Source organism: Urocitellus parryii, chromosome 5 (genome assembly GCF_045843805.1).
Source record: "Urocitellus parryii isolate mUroPar1 chromosome 5, mUroPar1.hap1, whole genome shotgun sequence".
NCBI classification, from domain to species: Eukaryota; Metazoa; Chordata; class Mammalia; order Rodentia; family Sciuridae; genus Urocitellus; species Urocitellus parryii.
The window spans coordinates 13,660,888-13,684,110 of NC_135535.1; the positions used below are offsets into that span (position 1 = coordinate 13,660,888).

The 23,223-nt window shown below is 44.3% G+C and overlaps 1 protein-coding gene across 11 annotated transcripts in view; it reads left to right on the top strand.

Moving 5' to 3' along the window:
- The window catches only part of Large1 (LARGE xylosyl- and glucuronyltransferase 1), a 506,960-nt gene that overhangs the window by 419,327 nt on the left and 64,410 nt on the right, over positions 1–23,223 (top strand). For all 11 annotated transcript variants that reach the window (XM_077798432.1, XM_077798429.1, XM_077798430.1 and 8 more), the window contains 2 exons: positions 14,628–14,740; positions 16,921–17,046. In XM_077798432.1, the coding sequence (XP_077654558.1) occupies positions 14,628–14,740; positions 16,921–17,046 (239 nt within the window). The remainder of the gene's footprint in view (positions 1–14,627; positions 14,741–16,920; positions 17,047–23,223) is intronic.

Sequence of the window (23,223 nt, forward strand, 5' to 3'; positions counted from 1 at the left end):
ATAGCTACAGCTCTGAAAAAGACAGACCGGGTTACGTTGGTTTGTTTGCGGCCACAGTCCTGTCCTAGTTATGTCCTGCTTCCTCTCGTGGACACCAGTATTGGGAAATGCATGGGCCTTGGAGCAGAGGAAACTGGGTTTGAATCTGGGTCCTCACTTTTTAGCTCATTCGTTACTTATTCAGCCTTTTGGGGACGTTTTGTGTAGGGAGCAGTTCATGGGCATGCCAGGGGCCATGCCTGAAACCTGGTGTGCTGCTGCCTTTGTTGTTAGTTATCAGTATCATCAGTAAGTGTTATCATCCAGCTTCTGAGTGGGTGGTGAGTGGTGAATTCCATGCCCACAGAAAGAACCTAGTTTTGGTTTAAAAACCTACCCCAGGTAATAACCACAGCTCCCTGTTAAATTGAGACTAATCATCAGGGGCACAACAAAAGGGACCGAGAGCAGGTTGAAGACCTCGCATCCATATTCTAATTCTGCCACCATGTTGGATTCCTGACCTTGGGCACTGACCGGACACCTCTGAGTCTCCCTTTGCTCCTCTAGAAGATGCAGAACTTGCCCTGGTGAGTCCAGTGTCCTCCCCAGTCCATGAGCCTCTGACTCTGTGGGGTGGCTCTTCATTCAGCATGCTACAGGTCTGCCAAAGTCAGCACAGAGTGTCACTGGAGTCAGGAAGACCCAACTGTGCCACTCACAGCTATATGCCATCTTGGAGCTTCACTTTCCTTATTAAGTAAACTAAAAAATCCCGATTTCGTGATGTAAAAACCTCATAGGATTAGCAGACGTCACATACGGGCATACGGGCAACAGGATCCTGTGAAGAATAGATCTAATTAGATGGCTCAAGCTATTTCAGTGAAAGGACTGTTATAGGGTTGGAGGGGCAGGACTACAGGTCTCGATGGAAGAAGCAGAGAACTGTAACCAGGTCTGGCCTAAGAAATCTGGGTTACTTTCTTATGAAGGACATAGCCAACTACCACAGAGTAGGTGATTTGTACAACCAAATGTGCATTCTCATACTCCTGGAAGCCCAAGAGTGAGGAGTGGCAGGGGATTCCTCCTTGGCCTGTAGGCAGCCGTCTCTCCGTGTGCCCCCCGTGGTTTCCTTCCGTGTCTCTGTGTCCTGATCTCCTCTTGCCAGTCGGATTGGATCACAGCTTGCCCTAAAAGAAATACGTCACACCCCATTTTGACTTAATCACCCTTTAAAGATCCTGTCTCCACATACAGTCATGTTCGGGGCGGGGGGGTAAGGAATTCAACATAAGACCTCGAGGGGACACGATTCAGTCTACCAAGAAGCAGGAGGAAGAGGCAACGCTGCCAGAACCCGGTGGGGACGTGTCCTGGAGGAAGGCCACCCTGCGGAGGCTGCAGCGGGGGAGACACGGTGCTCTTGGAAACAGTCCCGTGAAGGGAAGTGCCCTCTCTTTCCTTCCCCCCTCCAAGTCTGTTTTCAGTGCTTCCAACAAGCAGGAGCCTCGGGGATCCCAGATGATTCACTGCATGGGGGTGAGTCTGCAGGGCACAGGGAGCAGCAGGATGGACCCGCCAGTGGATTCGTGGAGAATCTGCAGTATAATACAGTATAATACTTAGGAGTCCCTGGCACGTAGGAGGCATGCAAGAAGTGTGCGTTCCTTCTCCCTCAAGAGCATCGATGCCAAGTAAAGAAGTGGGCTGTGAGCTTCACATACCTCACTTGATGTTCTTGCAGCGAGAACATCAAGCTGGTTTTCTTTGAGCCTGGGAACAAGTGCATAATAAAAGCATGCACAATGGTGCCCTTCCAGTCCTGCTCACTTTGCTCGAGTTCAGAACGACAGAGAGCTCTGTGCCCTTTGGGCAGCCATTCATTCATCCGTCGCTGCATCAGATGCCAGCACATGTTCAACTGGTCAGAACTGTTCAGCCACCCAAGCTCCCTCACCCCTGTTGGTAGGCAAATGAGACATTATCTTGTGCAGTGAAGCATCTACCAGACTGGTAGGGAGAGGCAGGCTCATTATGTGTAAAAAAAAATTAAAATCTCCATGCCAACAAGCAGGTCAGCACATCTGACTTCCATTCAGAGAGTTGTAGTCATTTTTCAATAGCTGGTGTAAGGCTTGGGGAGTGTCAGACATTCACTATGCCGTGCCTCTAGGCTCTGCTGTGCCATCCTGGGCTATTGTATCTGCCTCCAGCTTTTCTGAGCATCGTTTTGTACTCCATTTTATTCAAGAGAGATGATAAGATCAATATCTTGGTACTCTATATATGGTTCCCTATAGCTCCAGAAACACCTTCCTGAAAGAGGCAGACAAGCAAGTCCTAATAACTACCTTGCCCGTAGTGGCCTGAGCATATTCAGGATGTCTTTCTTCAATGTCTGCATCTCCTACTTTTGTCTCAGATTGGGTCCTGTAAGAAACTTGATCTCCTGGTGAATCTTCTGGGTGGAGGAAAACAAGACCCATGGAGTAATGAGTGTGATTTATGCCCTGGGTTTTGGTCATCTAAAATGGGCATAATTACTCAGGTTCTAAGAATTAATGATCACCCAAAAATCTGTTCAAATCTGAAAGATGACAGTAAGAAGATGACCAAAGTCCACAACTTAGCGTCCTTAAGAATTAAGTTATTCTTGTATGTTTCTCTGGAGCAAGGCAAAAGGTTTTTGGGTGCTGATGCTTAAGTTAATTCCCTAGAACTGCCATACCAAGGTACAGGTTGGGCATCCCTCATCCAAGGTCTGAAGTTGTAAATGCTTCAAAATCTGAAACTTTTTGAGCATCAGCATGATGCCCCAGTGGAAGATTCCACACCTAACCTCAGCAGACAGAATGCAATAAAAATACAGGTGCACTTCAAACGCTCTGTATGACCCTTGGGCTGTGCACAGAAGACATGTGAGAAATACAGCGAAAGACTATGTTAGACTGAGGTCCTATCCCTGAATCATCTCATTATCTATGTACAAATATTCCAAAAGATAAAAAAAATTCCAAAATCTAAAACATTCATGGTCACAAGCATTTCAGAAGGAGTAGTAGACATGTGCCACAAACTAGGTAGCTTTAAAAAAAAATAGAAACTTAATCTTTCTGATTACAGAGGCTAAAAGTGCAAGTCAGGTGTTAGCCAGGCCACGCTTTCTCTGAAGCCTCTGGTCACAGCCCCTTTTCTTCTTCCAGCTCTGGGACCCAGGCTGGATCCTGACTTGCAGTATCATAACTCCTACGTACTCCTCTGGGTTCCTGTGGCCATCTTCCCTCTGTGTCAGTCTCTCTTCTCATAAGGACATCAGCCATTGGGTTAGGGTTCAGCTTAACACAGTACAACCTCATCCTACATTGATTACATCTGCAAAGACCCCATTTCCTACTTAAGATCACTTTTACAGGTGCTTGGGTTAGGACTTGAACATATTGTTTTGATGGCCACAGTTCAACCCATGAAAGTGCTTTTTTCGTAACTGTTTTTTAAAACCACTCTCTAGTTAAGAGGATTTTTTTTTTTTTTGGTAGAATCTTCTGAGGTCTGAAGAGTTGACCAATCTGGTGCCATGTGTTATGTGTTGATAGAGGGACATGGAGACTCGTAGAAGAAGGAGAGAGATCACAGAAAGAAGGGTAGAGGGCCTCTGGGAAATAAGTCTTTGGCCTTCTTTATTTTGTGTTAAATTGTTTTACTTTAAGCCAATCACCTTTCTGAACTTCATTTTACTCAGGGAAATGGGGATGGGATGGGCTCATTGAGTTGATAACTTCTTTGAGGATCAGTCTAGCTTAATACTCCATGGTTTCCAAAAGACTGATAGGGTGGGCAGCCATCACCTCCTATGCAGGGGAGTCCAGCCAGCTTTGAGAAATGGGTCTCTACTGGTGCATCGTTAGACATATAGAGCCAGAGACCACTTGTCTCCAATCATCTTTAGAAACCACCTAGATTAAAAAAAAATAAAAATAAAGAGAGAAACTAAAAATAAAAATAAAGAGAGAAACGCCTACAAACCATTAAGAAAAAGGCAAACAACCCAATAGAAAAATGAGCAAAAGATTTGAACAGGCATTTCCCAAAAGAGGATACCCAAATGGGCAATTTGCATGTGAAAAGATGCAGAGTTTTTTCGTCATTAAAAATGCAAACTAAAATCCATAATGCAATACCACAACACTGTGCCAAGTTTAAACCTTTTCCAGAAGGTCTAAAATGCAAAAAGCCAGAGAATGACAGTTATCAGTGGGAACAGAGAACCATATTACCTTGCATGCACAACTGATAGGAGTAGAAATAGCAAGAACTGCTTTGTGATGTCTACTTAAGCTAAACATGTGCCAACCCACTGACCCAGGAAGTGCACTCCTAGGTGCACATCCAGCATACCTGTGGTTACTAGTGGTTGCTTTGTGTTCAGCTCTTGTATCTTTGCAAGAGATGATTTTAAGCAAGACATGAGGCATAGTGAAAGTACAGCAATATTTATTAGAAGACAAAGAAGGAGGTAGGGAAATGGCACACTCAAGGGAGAGATTGGATCCTCAGAGAGGAGCACAACAACTCATTTCTTTGTGAGCTGGGTTTTTATTGGGTTTAAGGGGTAGTTTTTAGAGGATCTCACCTAAGCATCACCTCCTAACTCTTGATTGACCATTGGATGGTATCAGGTTTCTAAATCCCTATTGTGTAAGTCTAACTCATGAGTGTCCAAGGGAAACCCACATAGGCCAAAATTCGTAATTATAGTAAGTTTAAGTAACATGTCAAGACCTAAAGAGAACTTTGGTCATCCTGACTCGTGCTGGCCAATTTTACCTGCACTTGGTTTTGTGGACCGAGTCCACTGAGCTCTCCAGCCTCTGTCAGGGCAGACCTTTTTTTTTTTTTTTTCTTAATCAAAGGAGCAGTCTTGGGCAAACACTCCTCAGCCCTGTGAATAAGTACCTTAAGTCAGAATCGGTCTAGGATAAATTTATGTAATTTGTTTCTTTAAAATCATTTTGAGAGTTGGCTTGTAGGCTCCATCTGGCGAATTAACCTCTTAATTTCTGTGTCCCCACCACTCATGTCTACCTGCCACCTATCACTATGACAATAAAAGATGCACTCAGAATGTTTCATAACAGCTTCCCAAACTGCAAGGGACCTAAATGCCCACAAGCAGGATCAATGGAATAAGATGTCATGACATGACACATCATTAGGCAGCATTAACATGAACAAACTGTAACTGCAGGCTGTGTTACGGGCAGACTTCACGCACATCAGATTGGACCAAAATGCCAGTCACAAAAAGGGTGTGTATTGTATGACTCGATTGATAGGAAGTTCAGAAATGAATAGATCTGAACTACGGTCTTCGCTGTGGGCATAAGATAGTGCAAGGAGATTCTGTGCTGCCAGAAATATTTTGATTCTGGTCTACGTTTTAGTTACGTAGTGAGTTCACTCAGTGACAATTCATCACACTGTATACTATGATTTCTGTACTTTTCTAAATGTATTGTGTTCATCATTATAATGTTTGCTGATAAAAGCAAAAAAGAAAAAGAAGAAATATTCTGCCAGGTATTAGCCAGCCACCAAACCCCAAGTTCTTAGCCCTGTTACAGTCTTGGCCAAGCGTTGTCAATGAGATGAAGTGTTAAGTGTTGTTCTCTTAAAAGACTTTGCCCATGACCTGAGTTCCAACCACTTCCTCTGCCTAAAACATACTTCTTTCTGTCTGTTTGAGCATCCGTAGCACTTTCAAGCTGTCAGGAGCAGGGGGCCATTTATTTTCTCTCTATCCCAAGTACCTGGCATGTACAAACTGCTCAATAAATATTTATCCAATGAGTGAATAAGTGAATGACTACTAGCCTTCTATGGCCTTTCTACTGTGTCTTATCCACACTTTGATAAAACCCAGCAATATCAGCAGAATGTTTCAGGTGGAAGGTCCCATTTTCTCTCTCTCTTACTCTGGTAAAAGAGCTTTTAGCAAGGAAAAAGTTAAAAAGCAATGGTAGACCACAGAACCTTTTAATTTATTTGATCAAAAGTGAGTCCCAGGTAAAATCAGCAGGGGATTTTAAATTAAGTCGTTTTTAATAAACTTGCCTTCTTATTGGGTCATGCATGAAAAGAGAACTCGGGGGCTTCAAAGCAGAGGGAGCAAGTGGTGATTTCGAGGGTCATTTTCATAAACATCTCTGGGATGAGAGCCTCCTGCTCCCAGGAGCTTCCTACAGAGCCGTTGCTCAGTGCCCACTTAAGGTTTCTCTGCTCCAGACCAGGAAGTAAAGCCACAGGAACCGCTGGGGAACCAAGGAACAAATCTTCTGTTTGGCTGGCAGCCCGTGCAATACAGGTGGAGCTGAGAAAATGCAGACAGAAGCCATGGGGACCCAAAGTGAAGGGGGCCAGCATCTATGAGATTCCTGCAGCGGCCAGAGCTGGTGAAAAACCACCTTCGAAATTAACTCTGTACCATGTTTTATGGAATCCTCTTTAACTCTGCTTCCTGTAGGGAGTCCTAGACTTATTCCCTTCTTTAGTCATTCTTCCTCAACATCCGCTAGCATCCTGTGCAATGTCACTGTGGGAAATGCTGAGTTGAGTAATAAAAGGTGGAATTGGAAGCCTGCTGGGCACCAGGCTGCAGGAGTCACGTGGCCACTTTGGACCTCAGCTTCTCCACCAGGTTGAAGGAAGCACGTGGCCTGAATTGGCTTAGCCAGGCCTCGCCTTATTCTTCAGCTTGGCTAAAGCCTGAAAGCGGGCTGCAAATAAAGAAAAGGAGGGAGGGATGAAGAGGAAGTAGCCGAAGATCTCTTAACCCGGGTCTTCCCCTTGCTTGCAGGAGGAGTCTGCACATTCCGAGAAGTGCCCAAGTGGGCTCAGGTACAGAAAGACAGAATCCCCCAACACGCAAGAGGGAAGGGTGGCCTGAGTCAGCTCTGAAACCTGTCCTGATGAAACAGTCCTGGGCTCCAACTAGTTACCCAGTCACTTAGGGGAGATGCAGCCCTGTGCTGGGGGACTGTCCTCATGGAAGTCCTGCCCTGACCTTCTTGATGCAATGTGTGGCCTCCTCCCAGGTTTCTAGGGGCAAGCTGGCTGTGATCTGTGATCTCTGACATATACTCTCAGGTCCTCTAGGAACTGCTGCTTTGATTAACTGGGTCTGATCACACTTAGTGTGAGCACATTCTCAGACACACTTACATGCACACACATACAAACACACACACACAGCATCATTGAAAGACCACAGTTAGAAAATGAGATTTACTTTGGCACTTACAAGGTAGTTTTTTATAAAAGTATCCATTTTTATAAAAGTATACAAGCATAGATATGTGTTATTCTAATTAGGACCCCATTCTTAATTTCTTCATTTGTGAAATGGGGATAATTCCATCACCCTTGCATTTATTTTTCTTTTCTTTCTTTTTTTTTTTTTTTGGTACCCAGGGGCACTTAGTCTCTGAGCCACATCCCCAGTTATTTCTTTTTTATTTTTAATTTTGAGACAGGATCTCTTTAAGTTACTTAGGGCTTCGCTAAATTGCTGAGACTGGCTTTGAACTTATAATCCTTCTGCTTCAGCCTCCAGAGCCACTGGGATTATAGGCATGCACCTGTGCGCCCAGCCTCCCTTGCAAATTTGTTGCAAGAATCAGAGGTCTTGTAAGCAAACTACTTGCTCCAGTAGATAGCAGTTGCTTGAAAGATGATAGGTATCATCATCATTGTCACCAGTTTTCGCCTCCGTTTTGCAATTGCACTGGTAAAAATCAATGTCTGCCTCATACAAAGAAATTTTTAAAAGTACGCTTGTCTCTTGTCTCTGCAGATACCTCCTTATGTTGTCTGCTATAGAGCTATCAGTTTAGAGGGGAAAATTGCCCTCCAATGCCCAGATGAAACAGTGTACCAATGGACCAGCTGTTCAAGGGAGAAGTCTTTGGTTTTGAATTTATTTTTTCATTCATTCATTTCCTGTTGGGTCTATGCTCCTGCACAGCAGTTGTAGGTGAAGCCCTGAGGCCTGGCACCCCCTGATCTGCTCCTCTGAGAGGCCCTGTCAAATCTAAGCCACTCTGCCTCCATGCAGAGCACTCCAGGGCAAAGGGCCGGCTCCGTACTCCTGGACCCAAAGGCAAACATGGAAATGGGCAGACTACACAGCAGCAAATGCCAGACAAAGGCCAAAATCAAGCATTTTGCCACCACATTATTCCTGAAAGCAGAAAAGCAGTGTCAACATCCGACTTGGGGCATGCATTTCAAAACCAGATCTGTGTCGTTTCAGCCTGAAAAGGTGCAATTGAAGGTGCAACCATTTTCATTATTTTAACCAGTGTGCACTTAAAAAGCTTGTCCCTGCTTTGCCTACATGCACATAATTTATATTAATTCAAGTGGGAATTATACAAGTTCCAGTGAGTGAGAATTAGGCACCTTAATGGGGAAATGCATAGTTTCTGTAACTGTTGTTTATTAAGCTTTTATGTACCACTTTATATTTCAAAAGCCCTTTCTAGTCATTAGTTACAATATCTCCCCAGCACCCTATGAGTGAGGTCAATAAATAGCTGGGGTTGTGTTCATCTTAGAAATATTGTTTTTCAGCTCTTTTGGTTATTTAGAGTTCTTTTTCTCTTGAAAGGACTGTTTTTCTGGCCTTTTTACCACCTATGTGCATACTCCTAACCTTTGAAGAAACGGGCAGATTCTCTCCTAAGCTTCTATCAGTGTGATTAGATTTCACATTCTAAGCAAACTCCTAAGCTGCTTAGGAACATAATTTATGCACATAATTTTCCATGTGGTGGATTTTCTTGCCTTTGTTATTATTTTTTTTTCCTTCCCTGTGGTTGTGTCTCTTAGCTGCCACTTGCAGGAACCCCAGGGGATGTCCTAATAACACTGGTGGTGACACCATAAACAGACTATAATCAGAAGACTGAGGGGCCCGGAAATATGTAAAAATGTTGCTGGTATATCAAGTGTCCAGTACGTTGCGCACACACAACGGGACATTGACGATTTTTCAAATGATCTGTAAATTCAGGCTCCTTCATGAATTACTAGGTCAGGATATTAATGATCAATTACTAGTTCTCAATTCAGCATTAATGGATCCTGTTCCTACTGTATACTTTTTTGTGGTGCTGGGGATTGAACCCAGGGCCTTGTGCATGCAAGGCAAGCACTGTATACCAACTGAGCTATATCCCCTGAACTTTTGAAGATACAATTAATCCTCCAAAAATGTGGGATTGTCCCATATTACAAATAAGGAACCAAGGCTCAGAATCGTAGTGGCCTTTCCAGGAGTCACTTCTGCAGTGAGTAACATCAGGACTCATTTTCCCCATACTGTGGTTCTTTCTCTGCATTCAGCCTCCCTTTCCAGGGTGGCTCCAACAGCACCCGTGTCCCCAAGATTCTTTCTGTTGCATTAGTGTGAGGACATGAGGATATTTATTTTATGACTAACCTGTAGCTAATTATAGATTCATGCGCAAACACAAATGTTTTTCCCTGTGCTACACAACTTTAGGTATCCTCTTTTTAATCATCTTTTTGGGGAGAAGAGGTGGAAATGGACCATTACCATTTTAGTTCTGCTACTCAAGTGTGGTGGGGAAATCTGCTATCTACCTGATCATCATTCAGAAGCCCATCCCAGTGAATCCCCTGCCCTGCAGGGAGAAGCCTGGCTGGCTTGACCTTCACTCTTGTTGTCTCTCACTGAGATAATCCTCTGCATCCTGAAGGTGATGGTTTAGGCATCCTTTATTCAGGAAGCTTTTCCTTGATGCTTCCCCTTGACTGCAACCTTGCTCCTTGTCCCCCAACAACCACAGCAGTTCCACCACCTGCCATTGGTCAGGAAGGTGCATCTTGCCTCTTGTTAGTTACCATCCTCTTCCCTGTTAGGCTTTGCTCCCTAAAAACAAGGATTGTGTTCCACTCAGTTCCCAGTTAACTCAGTGAATAAAACAGGGGAAAAATTCCTTGAACGAACTACAGAAAAAATAAGTTCTGAATTCAAGGCCCATATTAAAGGCCAGACAGGGCCCCAGTGGTGGGCTTGTGAGGTCAAGGATAGCGCACTAGCAGACCTGGAAGCTGCGATTCCCATGTGCCATTGTGCCAGTTCTGCTGGAAAGAGTGATCTGATGGAAAGGAAAAGAATTAACTCGTGGCAAAACTCAGATGGAGCTGCCCTAACCAAGGGTCAGGGCTTGTTCTTTAAACCAGTCTGAGATACCAGAGGCTTTGATCTTACGGAATGACTTGATAAAGCATTAGGTTGGCATTTCTAAAACAAATTTAGTCCCGGCCATTTCCTTGCTCAAAACCCTTCTCTAGCTCCCAGGAATCCTCAGCAGAATTTCCCAATCAGTGTGCCATACACGGGTGACATTCCCTGAGCTTTGGGGTAATTGATTGGGGCCAGGGCAGCTGGAGCCCCTGGATCAGCCCTTCTGTCCATGGGTTATTAGAACATCATTTTAATCTTGGAAATTGCATGGAAATGGTGGAAAGCACCTGTGCATAAATGAAAGACTTTTCAACTCATTCCCTGCTCACCTTCTAACAGTTGCCCCATAGCATCCCATATTAACCAGCACACTCTCTGGGTCATGCATAATCCAGTCTTGCTACCCTGTCTCCTCCCTCCATTCCTTGGTCCATGTTGCTTCCCCAGACTCCCCACCCCCCTCCCCAGATGCCTGACCAGATCCCAGCCAGGCCCAGTGAGCGCCCCCACCCCAAGTCCCATTAATAAGCAGCACTCATCCTCAGTGACTGCAGTGATTACGTGGAATCCTAGTGGAGTGGGAGTCAGAGAGATGGAATCTGTATTCCCACAGAAAGGCCTGGCAAATGTTGCCCCTCCAGTAAATGTATGTTGAGCTAAGAACTTAAATGTATCCCATGAGACTGGGAAACAACGGGAAGAAAACCAAGTGCAAGTCAGCCTCCATTGGTTAGCACAGAGTAGACACTCAATAAATAACTTGAATGAATGAAAGAAGAAAGGTAAAACTCATTTTAAGTGTGGAATCCGTGAGTCTCAGTGAAGACATGACTAGTAGAGAGAAGGAAGATGGAGTAGTTGGAGATGTTTCAGAACAAGTCGCACCATCAACACTACAGTTCTTATACAACTTTGGAGGCATTTCCTGGCTAAATCCTCATGCCTTTGCCCAAGGAGACATGAATTGGGATCAGGATGTTCATTGCAGCAGCATTTTTTGATGGGGGTGGTTTGGGATTTTTTGGGGGGCACTCGACCACTGAGACGCATCCCCAGCCTTATTTTGCATTTTATTTAGAGACAGAGTCTCATTGACTTGCCTAGTGTCTCATCATTGCTGAGACTGCCTTTGAACTCTCGATCCTCCTGATTCAGCCTACCAAGCTGCTGGGATTACAGGCGTGTACCACCATGCCCCGCTGCAGCATTGTTTATAACAGCAAAAACATAGGCCATAACCAAATATAGTTCAGGAGGGGAATACTCAAAAAAAATTGTGGTATGTTTATAAAATGAATGAAGTAATTGCATATTTGAAATATTGACATGATTAAATCTTTTTTTTTAATACCAGTAGGTTTTTCCTTTATTTTTTTCCCCTATAGTTAACACAGGTAAATATACAGTGATACTGGGGCTGGGGATGTGGCTCAAGCGGTAGCGCGCTCGCCTGGCATGCGTGCAGCCTGGGTTCAATCCTCAGCACCACAAACAAATAAAAATGTTGTGTCCACTGAAAACTAAAATAAATAAATATATAAATATTAGAAATTCTCTCTTTCTCTCTCTCTCTCTGTCTCTCTCTCTCTTTAAAAAAAATATTGCTCTGTCTTCTATCTTAAAAAATATATATATACACAGTGATACACAACCCAACATGATTAAATCTTAAAGAGATAACAGTGGGTGGAAAGGCAAGTCAAAATGGGAAATAGGTGATGCAGAACACCAAAACCAACATATATTGGTTGTAGTCATATACATAGAGAATAAAAATATAAAACCAGGCATTGACATGAAGCACAACCACCACGGGAATCTGGTTGCCTCCGTGGAGGAGAGTAGGTAGGATAAGTTGGAAGATCTCTGAGTGGTGGGTATTTTTTACATTAGTTTCTATGCATTTTTTACATCAGTTTCTCTTAGTTTGAAATAACTTATCATTTTAAAAGTAAGTTAAAAACCACATAATTAAAGTCTCGGTCACTGGGATAACAGACTTGTGTTTCTCCATTTAGTCTTCTGGACATTCTTTATCAGACGCAACCGCAGCCCCCAGCTCCAGCTTCAGCCCGATTTTGTGCCCTGAGATGTCCTCTGTTCTTGACCCCACCCCTTTTCCAGTAGTCTAGCAAACAGTGCTGGGTCACATCTGCCACTTAGGCTCAACAAGTCTTAGCACCATTTAAAAGTATCAGTTCTCAACTCGGCCCCCAGAGACAGGCCAGATCTACCGTGGATCACTCTGGAGGCTTTAAAATGTTCATCTAGATCTTCTAAAATCCCCTCCCCCATTTTTTCTATATGTTGGAGCCTTGATCCAACCTAATTAGAATTAATTTTTGCAACAAGACATAATGAAATTCTCTTTCACACATTTGACTCGAGTCTATTTTTTGCATCAATCACCAGTGACTTACATCGCAATGTTCTCTTTAACTTGTAAATGTCTTTCCTTTTTCACCGAAGAAGCAATCAAATAATACATCTGTGGCAAATTTTACTGTTTCTAAAAATATGTCCATATTTGGGGAACAGTTTCAGTGGTGTGCCGGATCTTGCTCATATGGCTCAGGAGGGCCAGTTGTCTTGCATTCCTTCCCAGCTCCGTGTTCAACGACATCACACAACTCTCTTGAAGTGACCCTAACTGGGGGTGTTTACACCATGGAAATTGGCATGCGCTTCGAATGAGGTGGTTTGGGTTTTCTCCAGTAGAATTGTTGGGTAAAGGCCACCAGCCTACCACAAAGGGCATGCCAGTTCTCTGAGTAGTGTAGGGCAAGCAGCACTCTCCTCATGTGGCACAGGTAGGAACTGAGAATCAGCCCTCCTTGGCTCTGCGGGGGGTAGACTGGTAGGCGCTGCACTGGCCTTAAAGTCAGGCAGATCCGAATGAGTCTGATCTAGTGACTTTTAAACTGTGAGTTGGACAAGTGTCTGAGTCAGCCCCTCAGCCTCCCCACGGATAAACTAAGGATGATGAATAATACCTTGTAAAGAGCTTGGGGTTTTAAGGAAGTAGTATATGCAGAAGCCCTAATGAAGCCCAAAGGAGATCGATAAAATGGGCCTTCTGACTTACGAATTCTTCCCATCTCCACGCATGTGTTTTAGTACAACTCTGTCAACCAAACACCCTTCACTCAATGGTGAATATACTTTTTCTCCAAATATGTGCCATTTGATTAAGTAAAAAGTCTTAGAGTCACCATTTATGTCTGACTTGGGGAAATCAGTCTTCCTACAGCCTTAGAAATGTATGTACCAGGTATCGACTGAGTTCATTTTTCAACCGCCTGGAGTTTGCTCCAGTGGCCGTTCTGCTGAGCTAAGCATCCTGAAGAGGATTGATTGGGGGGGGGGGGGCTGGGTGTAACCATCCCATCAGCCACACCAACTGCAGTGGCCTACAGGGACATTCTCTTGGCTGTTCGTGTTCTCAGCTCTGGGCTTTCTCTGCACATTTGGACTGAACCTGTTGGTAGACAGCTGTTTCTAAGCCACTCACCTAAGCCAAGATGTACTTCCCAATTAGATTGTAATTAATTGTAGAATTAATTAATTGGCCTGAGCAGTATATTTAGTTGTGCAAGCATTCTTAAAAATACCAAAGGATAAACAGTGGAAATTTCCCTCCCTGTACCATTCCCAATTCACCCAGATCCCTCCCCACAAAAACCCTAAGAAGGTGGGAAGGAGGAAGAATCCAGCTCCTATTACTAGTTTCTTGTGAGGCCAAAGACTTTAGAGCTCATCTTAAAGACCCAGCATCAGCATGGCCTTCAGCTGAAGTTGAAACACATGCTGACTCCGCATGAGCCGGAGAAGACCCTCTGGCCACTGGGAACACTGAGGCCAGCCCCACACTTGTCAATAATTGTTAAGCAGATTTGCAAAGACAAATAAAGTCACAGAGGAGCTGTTTCTGTCTGTAAAGATAAGTCGTACCTAGGCCACAGGTATCAGCCATACTGACTAAGAGTGTCCTACCTCCAGGGAAAAAGGCAGGGGGAACCGAGCACTTGTAAGAAAGGTACTGCTTGTCAAGAGCAAGCTGGGATCGTCACTGTCACTGTTGGGGTAAAGCATGCACAAGTTTGCCATTTTAGCTACATTTATGTTACAGTTCAGTGACGTGAAGTCCACAGCCTATTGTGGTGCGGCCATCACCACAGTCCAGCTCTAGAAGGGGCGAGGCACAGTCACCCACCCCACTGGTTCTCGCTGCAGCCCTGGGGGTCTTGGTGCTTCCTTGTGCAATGAGAACGCCTCAGACACACTGTCCCCGAGAGACTGTGGCTGTGCCAAGCAGGTATGCCTGTCTCTGTCTTCCTGTTACCTTGCTCTCCTATCCTATGCCATTGCCCAGGGGTGATTCTGCTGCTTCTGGACAAGCTGCGGAAGATGAAATGGGAGCAGATGTGGAGACTGACGGCTGAGAGGGAGCTCATGGGCATGCTGTCTACATCCTTGGCTGACCAGGTGAGTGGCCAAGTTAGGGCTGTTATTCTGAGTGCCTTTGGGTAGGTCAGCATACAGTGTGTTATCTCCATAACACACCTGCAACGATGGGCTGATAAACAGGAAAGGTTTGTCTTGGCTCAGAGTTTCTGAGGTGTCAGTCCTTGGTCTCTTGGCCACGTTGCCTTGGGCCTGTTGCAAGGCAGCATGTCACAGCAGGAGCACGAGGAGGAGCAGGGAAAGTCACTCACCTCCTGACCAAGATAAAAAAGAGAAGAGGAAGAGACCCAGGTTCCACAGTTTCCTTCAAGGGCACATCCTCAGGGGCCTAAAGACCTCCCCCCTTGGCCCCACCCCTCAAAAGTTCCACCACCTCCAACGGAGTTCTGGGGGGGACCTGGGCTCAACCAGGCCTTTTAACACAGTCCAGATGCAAACTTGCCGCAGCCCTCGTGCTGTTGCTCATGGAGATCTTAAAGCAGCTGGCTCTGGGTTATTTTGCCACCTGTTATTGACTCCGAGGGAAAGAGCTGCCTTGGCCCTGGCAGGCTGAAACACTGCTCCCCTCACTGGTTCTTCCTTTGGTTCATTTGTTTGTTCATTTAGCATAGTACCCTGAGCACAGTGGACACCAGGGCCATGCTCAGGAGAGGTAGGACAGATGAATGGGGATGCAGCTCTTGGTCTCAGGGAGCTCATGGTTTTTTGAGGCAGGATCATAACTTGCTGTCAGTCCACTGTGCCGAGAGGAGGTCACTGTCTTCATCAGAGCCATGGCAGGCCCCTACTCCCCCTGGCCCCAGTGCACCACCACGTGTTTCCTAGTCGAGTTTTCATGCCTCCATGGCAAATAAGTCTAACCTGTCAGGCTGAGACCCTGTCCTGGTGACCCTGAACTTGAGGGAAGTACATTTAAGTGGGAAGAACAAACTTCCTGGCTCTAGAAACCTCCCTATTATCCAGGCAACCTGAAAAGATCCTTGAACTCTGTCCATATCAATAGATATTCATAACAAAACCATTTCTCATTTTGACCAGGAAAGTCAGGAGCCTCCAGTCTTTGCCCTTGGATCAACAGGTCACTATAGATTTTGACCTTGCTGGGATGTTGGTGGCTGTCTTGGGAACACAGAGATGATTCCTCTGCATTTTGTCATGTCACCTCCCTAAATCCATGGCGCTCATCTCCGTGCTTCTGTTCAAAGTTCAGTTACCTGAATCCTCAAGTTCCCACACAGTTTTCTAATACAGAGGAAACCAGATACTGTGCAGGGTAACTTTTCTATTTTTTAAGCATTGCTATTTGGGATTTCTCAGATAGCCAGAAACTGATTTCCTTTTCTAAACAATGAGATACGGTATAATGAGTGAGTTAAAGAAAAAAAAAAATCCTTGGGTGCTCTCTTAAGCCTGAGAGGACATCATCCATCATCCTCATGTTGTAAGTCAGGTCACCAAGGCTTGAGTGTGTCCCCCAGAGCTAGCAATTGTGTGACCATGCCCAGTGAGGATAGTCAGGTCAGCCAAGTCCTGTAGCAAAGGCCCATAACTCACCTCCTGGTGCCACCATCCATGCTGGCTAATAAGTGTGGCCCCTGAGAGAGCTTGGAGAGGAGCCCAAACCAGGGGACTGGTCCAGAGACAAGGGAGACTTGGCCTGGAAAGGGGGGCTGCCTACTCTGGCCTTGTGGCCTGTAGGAGTCTAAGCAGCATCCATCACAAGCCCACCCAATGCCCAGGAAACAGCTGCTGGAAGGGAGGATCTATAATCTGTCTCAGCCCCTGGGTGAGCTGGGCCACTTGTCACCACATAGTTTCCTCCCTGGGAGGCTCAGGTGGAGAACTCTGGGCTCCTGGATGGGACGGTAGGAGGGGAGGAGAAGAGACTTCATTTATTAAATGCCAGGGAGCACAGGAAAGATGCTCCCTTGTCTGCCCCCACATGAGCTCCCTGCCTGATGCTCTTCGAGACCTCAGGACCACAGGCGGCCAGTCGGCCTGCGGCATCCCTACCTCCATCCAAACATCATCGCTTGGTTTCTGGAGATAACAGGCCAGAGAAACGCCCTGGGTGCAAACTGTCCTGTGCCCAGGCAGGATGCCCAGGGCGCCCTCCCACAGGGGACGTGCTGCCTCGGGAGCCAGAACCGGAGGCCGAACCCGCTGCCTGCCTTGACCCCGCTTTGGCTCTCATCCCCCAGGATATTTTCAATGCCGTCATCAAGCAGAACCCCTTCCTGGTGTATCAGCTGCCCTGCTTCTGGAATGTGCAACTGTCAGACCACACCCGCTCCGAGCAGTGCTACAGAGACGTGTCTGATCTAAAGGTAGGGTCAAGACAGGCCTCTCGGGGCGGGGCGTGGGCCCCACCCCCAGGGGAAGGGTGAGGAGCCCTGGGGAGCAGAGGGAAGCTGCGTGGGGGGTTGAGGGGGCCCAGATGACTGTGAGGTTGGTGTGCAGCTTGGTGAAAGAGAGGGGGGCTCCAAAGACCAGAAAGGGCATGCTTGTCTTAATCCGTTGGCTCTGTGTGTGCTTGCGCGCGTGCGTGTGTGTTGGGGCTTTCTGGAAAGCATAAAGACCTCTGGAGTAAGAACCAGCTTGTATGATTATTTTTCTTGCCATCTGCTGCCAGCTGTTTTGGTTCATGTCACCTCCCCGAAATCCATTCATTTCAGTCAAGTGAAAAGTAAGTGACGAAGTCCTACTCTGTGCCAGGCGCTGTAGATGCTGATGTGAATAACTTCCCATTTCCAAGTCCCTTATGGCATAGAGGTAGTGAGAAATGTGTTAAGGACATAGGCGTAAAAAAAAAAAAAAAAGAAGAAGACAGCTGCTGTGGAGCTTGTGGTAGGTGTGGGAGGGTCAGACATGGGATGAAGCATACATCTCTTTCCCCTTCCGAGAGAAGGGACCATGACACAGAGTTTTCATCATGGCTCTCTAGATACCGAGCACCGTGGCAGGATCTGCCTGTAAAGAAAAAGACCAGGTGCCTCAGTTGTCTAGCGCTATAGACAACGCTGCATAACAAGCCATTCTAATCGTGGCTCAAATGGACCACCATTTATTTAGTTGATGAGTCTCCACTTTGGATGGTTCTGATCGTCCCTGGCTTAACCAACTATCCATGGTCAACTTCAGTTCCAGAACCAGGAACCGAACACAGTCCTAACTAATTCCGATTTGCCTCTCTAGTTGTACCCGAGAAGGAGTAGATACATACATCCCTAAAGAGTTTGCTTCCTTTAAAATTTATATTCATTGCCTGTGCACACTGTAAGAACCATAGTTTAAGTTTTGAAAAAGAAAAAGGATCTCAGACCTCACTTTCTTAACAGTGAGGGTTTCCAGTTGGCTCCTGGTCTTGTACGTGTCATGTCGTATCTGTAGTCTTAATGTGCATTGAATTCTCTTTTCTGCCCATTGCTTGTTTTATATCGTAAGCACTTTCTGAGTCAGCTGCACAGTATTAACACACATGCCCACTACTTCCATAATAATCCATGACTCAGCCACCTTCCCCTGACCCTATGAACAGCTTCCTTCTCTTTCCTTCTATGTGCCTTCCTTCCCATGAGTAGAATCATGGAGCCAAAAGAAAGAACTTATGTTTTTTTACTATATTTCACGTTTATTGCAAAAGATTAGAAAGTATTTAAAACAGAAATATCCACATCATTTATTCTTTCAACACGTATGCAGTTCCTTGTATACCCCGTGTTCTTGTTAGACATCCGGAAAACAGATGAAATAGGAATATTTGATGAATACTGTGGACTAAGAAGTTTGGAGGGGAGGAAAATAAAACTAACCCTATAAAGGACACCTGAAAATGCTGGGTTAAAACTGTTTTTTTACGCTGTTTTGAAAGCATAGATCTGTCTATGAAGTAAGGAAAAGAAGAGACCAGAAACCATGGTAGACTGCAAGTTCAAAAGGGTAAGATTTAAGCAAGGAGCCTCTGCCTAAGGCATTTGCCTGTGGGGTGATATGCTGCCCCCTGGTGGCTGGGAATGTGGATAAAAGGTAGTGTGGCATAAACCTGAAGTCGGCCTTTGTCCCTGGTTCCTGGAGCAGTCATTTTATAAAAACAGACACAAATAGGAATGCAAGAAAAGAAGGTGAAAATAAAAGCATAGGAAAAATTGGGCACAGAAAAGTCAAGAAATTGAGATGATAGAAGTAAGTCCAAATATATCAATAACCAAATAAATGTAAACTAATTGTGATAATGAGAAGACCGATCTTCAGATTGAAGAGAAAATGTTATCCGGGATACACTGTTTACCAGCCACATACCCTTCTCATTGTAATCTGAAAAGGCTGACAGTAAAATTATGGGACAATATTATCAGGGGAAGTGTCTAAAAGGAAACAGGATAGTTATGTTGGTGTCAGAGAAACCATCTGTAGGGAGAGAGGTAGTCACACTTAAAAATAAAAGTTAATAAGAAGGAAGAGACAAAAATGCAAATTTGGATGCACTTCATGCTGTAACACATGTGTCTTTAAATATATGTGTGTAGAGGCATATAAATATATATACTTATGAATTTTCATATATTGTAACATAATTGTACCCACATAACACAGATCACTAGAAAGAAGTGGACATGTCTACTATTGTAGTAAAATATTTTAATGTGTCCTTTCCAAGTCCTGAAAGATCAATCAAAAAGTTGATAAAAATATAGCAAATGTGAAGTATACAGTTAACCACTTCACTTGGGCAAGTGAAGAACCTTGTATTTAAAAGTCAGACAATGTACATCCTTCTCAAACTCACATAGAACATTTGCAAAAATGTTACCATGTATAGGACTATAAAGCAAAATCCTAGTACATTTTACAGAATTATACTATATCGTAGTTCTCTGAACAGAATATAATTAAATTAGAAGGCTATAACAATAAGATAAAAAATATGTATTTGATTAAAATTGAGAACCCATTTCTAAATTCCACATGGTTCTAAATGGAAATCATAATTGAAACTGAAAACTTCTTAGAGACTAAATGAAGATGAAATAATATGTGTCAAAATTAGTGGAATGAGTAAACTTGTAGGGAAATAGAAAACCTTAAATGTTTGTATTAAGAGAAGAAAAAATGAAAAAGTAATATGCCTGGTTTGCCACGGAGGATGATATACCAAGAACGTTGAAGCATATTCGAAGGAAACTAGAAGCAGGACATAAAGAAGGTAAGAGCAGAAATTGATTAACCAATTATTCAATAAAGTCAAAAGTTGGTTCTTTGACAGGGACCAGTAATATAGACAAAGCTATGGCAGGACTTATCAAGAAAGAAAGAACTTACCAGGAAATGAATGGGGTGGCATGAATCCAGATTCATCGACGCTGTCTCTAACGGTGCCTGAGCCAGCAATTCTTCTGAGTTCTAGGAATACAGCAAAGATTAAATGCTCTGTCGGTTTGTGGAGCTTTCAACTCAATACATAAAGCAGAATGACAGAGATTATCAAATAATGTGAGCAACATTATGTCAAAGTACTTGAAAACTTACATGAAAGAGACAAATTCCTAGAAGTGTAGAATTTACCAAAACTGATTTAAATATATATGTGTGTGTGTATGCGTGTGTATATGTTATAATGTTATATTACCACACTAAACCTCACCAAGAAAACAGTCCCTTTAGGTCTACAAAGAAATAATTCCTATCTTTTTTTTTTAATCAAAAGATATTTCCAATCTTAAACTCTTCCAGAGAGTAGGAATTGAGAGATAGATTTTAACCTGTTCAGTGAAACCAGAATGTTCTCAATACTGAAATTACACAAGGAGAGTTACAAAAAAGGAAAACTAGAGCCTAGTTTTGCTCATAAATACAGATGTACAAGTTCTTAAGCCAAATATTAGCAAACCACATGCAGTCATGTAGAAAATAGATAATATATCATGGCCAATTTGGGTTTATTCCGGGAAAGACAAGGGTGATCTAACATTTAAAAAAATTTACAAATATCATTGAGCATGTTAATAGATTAAAGAGAAATTCCATACAATCATCAAAATAGATGTGGAAAATTTATTTGATGAAATTAAACACTCATTCATGTTAAAAACTCATAAATAGTAACCACTAAAAATCTATGGCAAATTTCTGCTGAGCATTTGCTCTGGGGTGTGCCAGATGATTAATAGAACATAGAAGAGAGTCCAGGAACACCCACACACTTATGGAAACTTGACACGGGAAGAGATGGCATTGCCGATCCTTGGAGAAAGGGTTACATTTTTCATAAATGATGTTTAGACACCAGATTCTCCATATGGAAGAAAAAATTAAAATGGATCCCTGTCTCACACCATGCACAAAATATCCATGGATTATAGACTTTAAACCAAATTGAACTGTTATCTTCAAGGGGGTCTGGAGGATAGTCCTAAGACCTCAGAATAGGAAAGAAGTTATTTAACAAGACACCAGGACACCACCACTCCGTGCTGGGCTTTAATTGTCAGTTAAAACAAAAATCAGAACAAATTAATCTTCATTAACTCTCCTTTCATCTATAAGTCATATTTCTGGGTCTGCTGATTACGTGAGTTATCTGGCATTAAACTCCTCCATTATGCATTTTGTAGGGTTATCGGAGTCCTTTTCTTTAAAGTGGAGCAAGAACTATAAGACCTTGCAAAGCAATTAGAGGGCACCCTTGAGTTATTTTTTTTTCCCTCCCATTCTTTTGGATCACCCACACCTAATGGAAGGGAAATGTTTTTAGGGATTTATATTCCTTGAGCCATTGCAAAGCACTTAGCTTGCCTCTCATGAAAACACAAACTCTTTTTGCACTTACATATCACTAATTCAAATAGTGTTTAATTGGATTTCCAATTACCTGAGAAACACAGGAATAAAAACACCTTTAGTAGCCAACACACCTCACTCCTAATACGCATAGAGCTCAGCATACTGCAGCAGATCCTTTCAGATCCTGCTAGGGACAAGATCCTTTCAGATTCTGCTAGGGACAAGATCCTTTCAGATCCTGCTAGGGACAAGCTTCCTAGCTGTGAGCATCTCGCCTACCCGGGTGCCATTCGAGAACTTTGTACTGAGGTCAGTTAAGGAAACATGTTTTCGTTGAAGAGGCGGAAGAAGTGCATAGTCTATTGGAGCCAAGCAATTCTGTAAATTCTAATGACAGTTCTACTTCGTACCAGCTGAGGGACTTGAATAAATCACTTAAGATCTTCCAGTAATGGAGACCATTATTCTTGGCCCCAATCTCAGCCAGGCCTCTTGAGGGCTCCTAGAAAGAGCACTTGACTTTACCACTGTCTTTTGTGTTTCAAAGACCTTCAATTTTATCTCTGCAGTTCTAAGCCTTAATGACTCAGCCTTCCCTGGCTGAGTCTTAACTTGAAAGAGATAAGGAGGGACCCAAGGAGTATCTTTGTGTCCCTTTACCAAGAACACAAACTCTTGGAGACCAGCAGAGGGTCCCTGTGCTGGTTTAGAGAAGGGAGACAGGGATGGGGTCTGGGAGACTTTGCTCTAGTCCTCCAGGCTTCCATGGGCCATTAGAGAATGAAGTGCTGGCCAGACACAGTTGGGACTGGCCAGGAAACAGCAAGCAGAGCATCCATCCTGGGTCTGTAGCTGTTACTGGGACACTAGAGCCTAGTAAGCCATGGTTCCTGCCCTCAGGAGAATCACCAGGTAAGTGGAAAATTCCAGAACAGCCTGCTGAGCACTGTGACATAAGGAAGTGAAGGTGGCTGTGGAACAAGAGGAGGGCCCTGTCCCACTGGGGTGTGATGCAGGCTCTGGATCCCCCAGGTTTTCTGTAGAAACCGGAGCTGAATCTTCACATCCAAACTCCCAGATGCCTGAACGCTGCTCCTTCCTCATCTCCTGGCCCCGCCCTCTCCTCAGCCTACAGCATCCGTGCTGCCCCCCTCCCAGTCCTGCCCAACCACCGCTCCTCCCCTGCTATGCCCTGGAGCTAAGAGCAAGTCCAGGGCTAAGTGCAGAAGACTGGGAACCAAGTGCAAGTTAGGAGCAGTGACAGAGATGTGGGTGGGCAAGCCATGGGACCTGCGCCATCACTGCAAGAATGTGTGTGAGATCGACAGGGAGCACATTTCAGAGGAAGTCAGCCCTACGAGTTTCATCCTCGCCCTCAAAAGATGCAAAGGCATTTTCCAGATCTATTGGGTGGGAATAGTGTTCCAGACATGGCTCCACCGAATTGTCACAGAAGCCTAAACAAGGTGAATCTCAGACTGTTTTGTAAGTCAGGAGACCAAGGACCCTACAGATTAAGGCTGTACAGATGACTTGCCCAGAGTCATACAGCTAAATATGGCAGAGCTGAGACTCCAACCCACACCTCTGACTCTGGGTGCAGAGCCTTCTGTGGGGCAGGGGCTGAGTTTCTACCTGAGCGTATTTTCCAAAGAAACACAATACGTGATGAACGGAGTCCCCAGGGCTGTTCTGCGTGAGCCCTTTTTGAATTTAGTGGATTT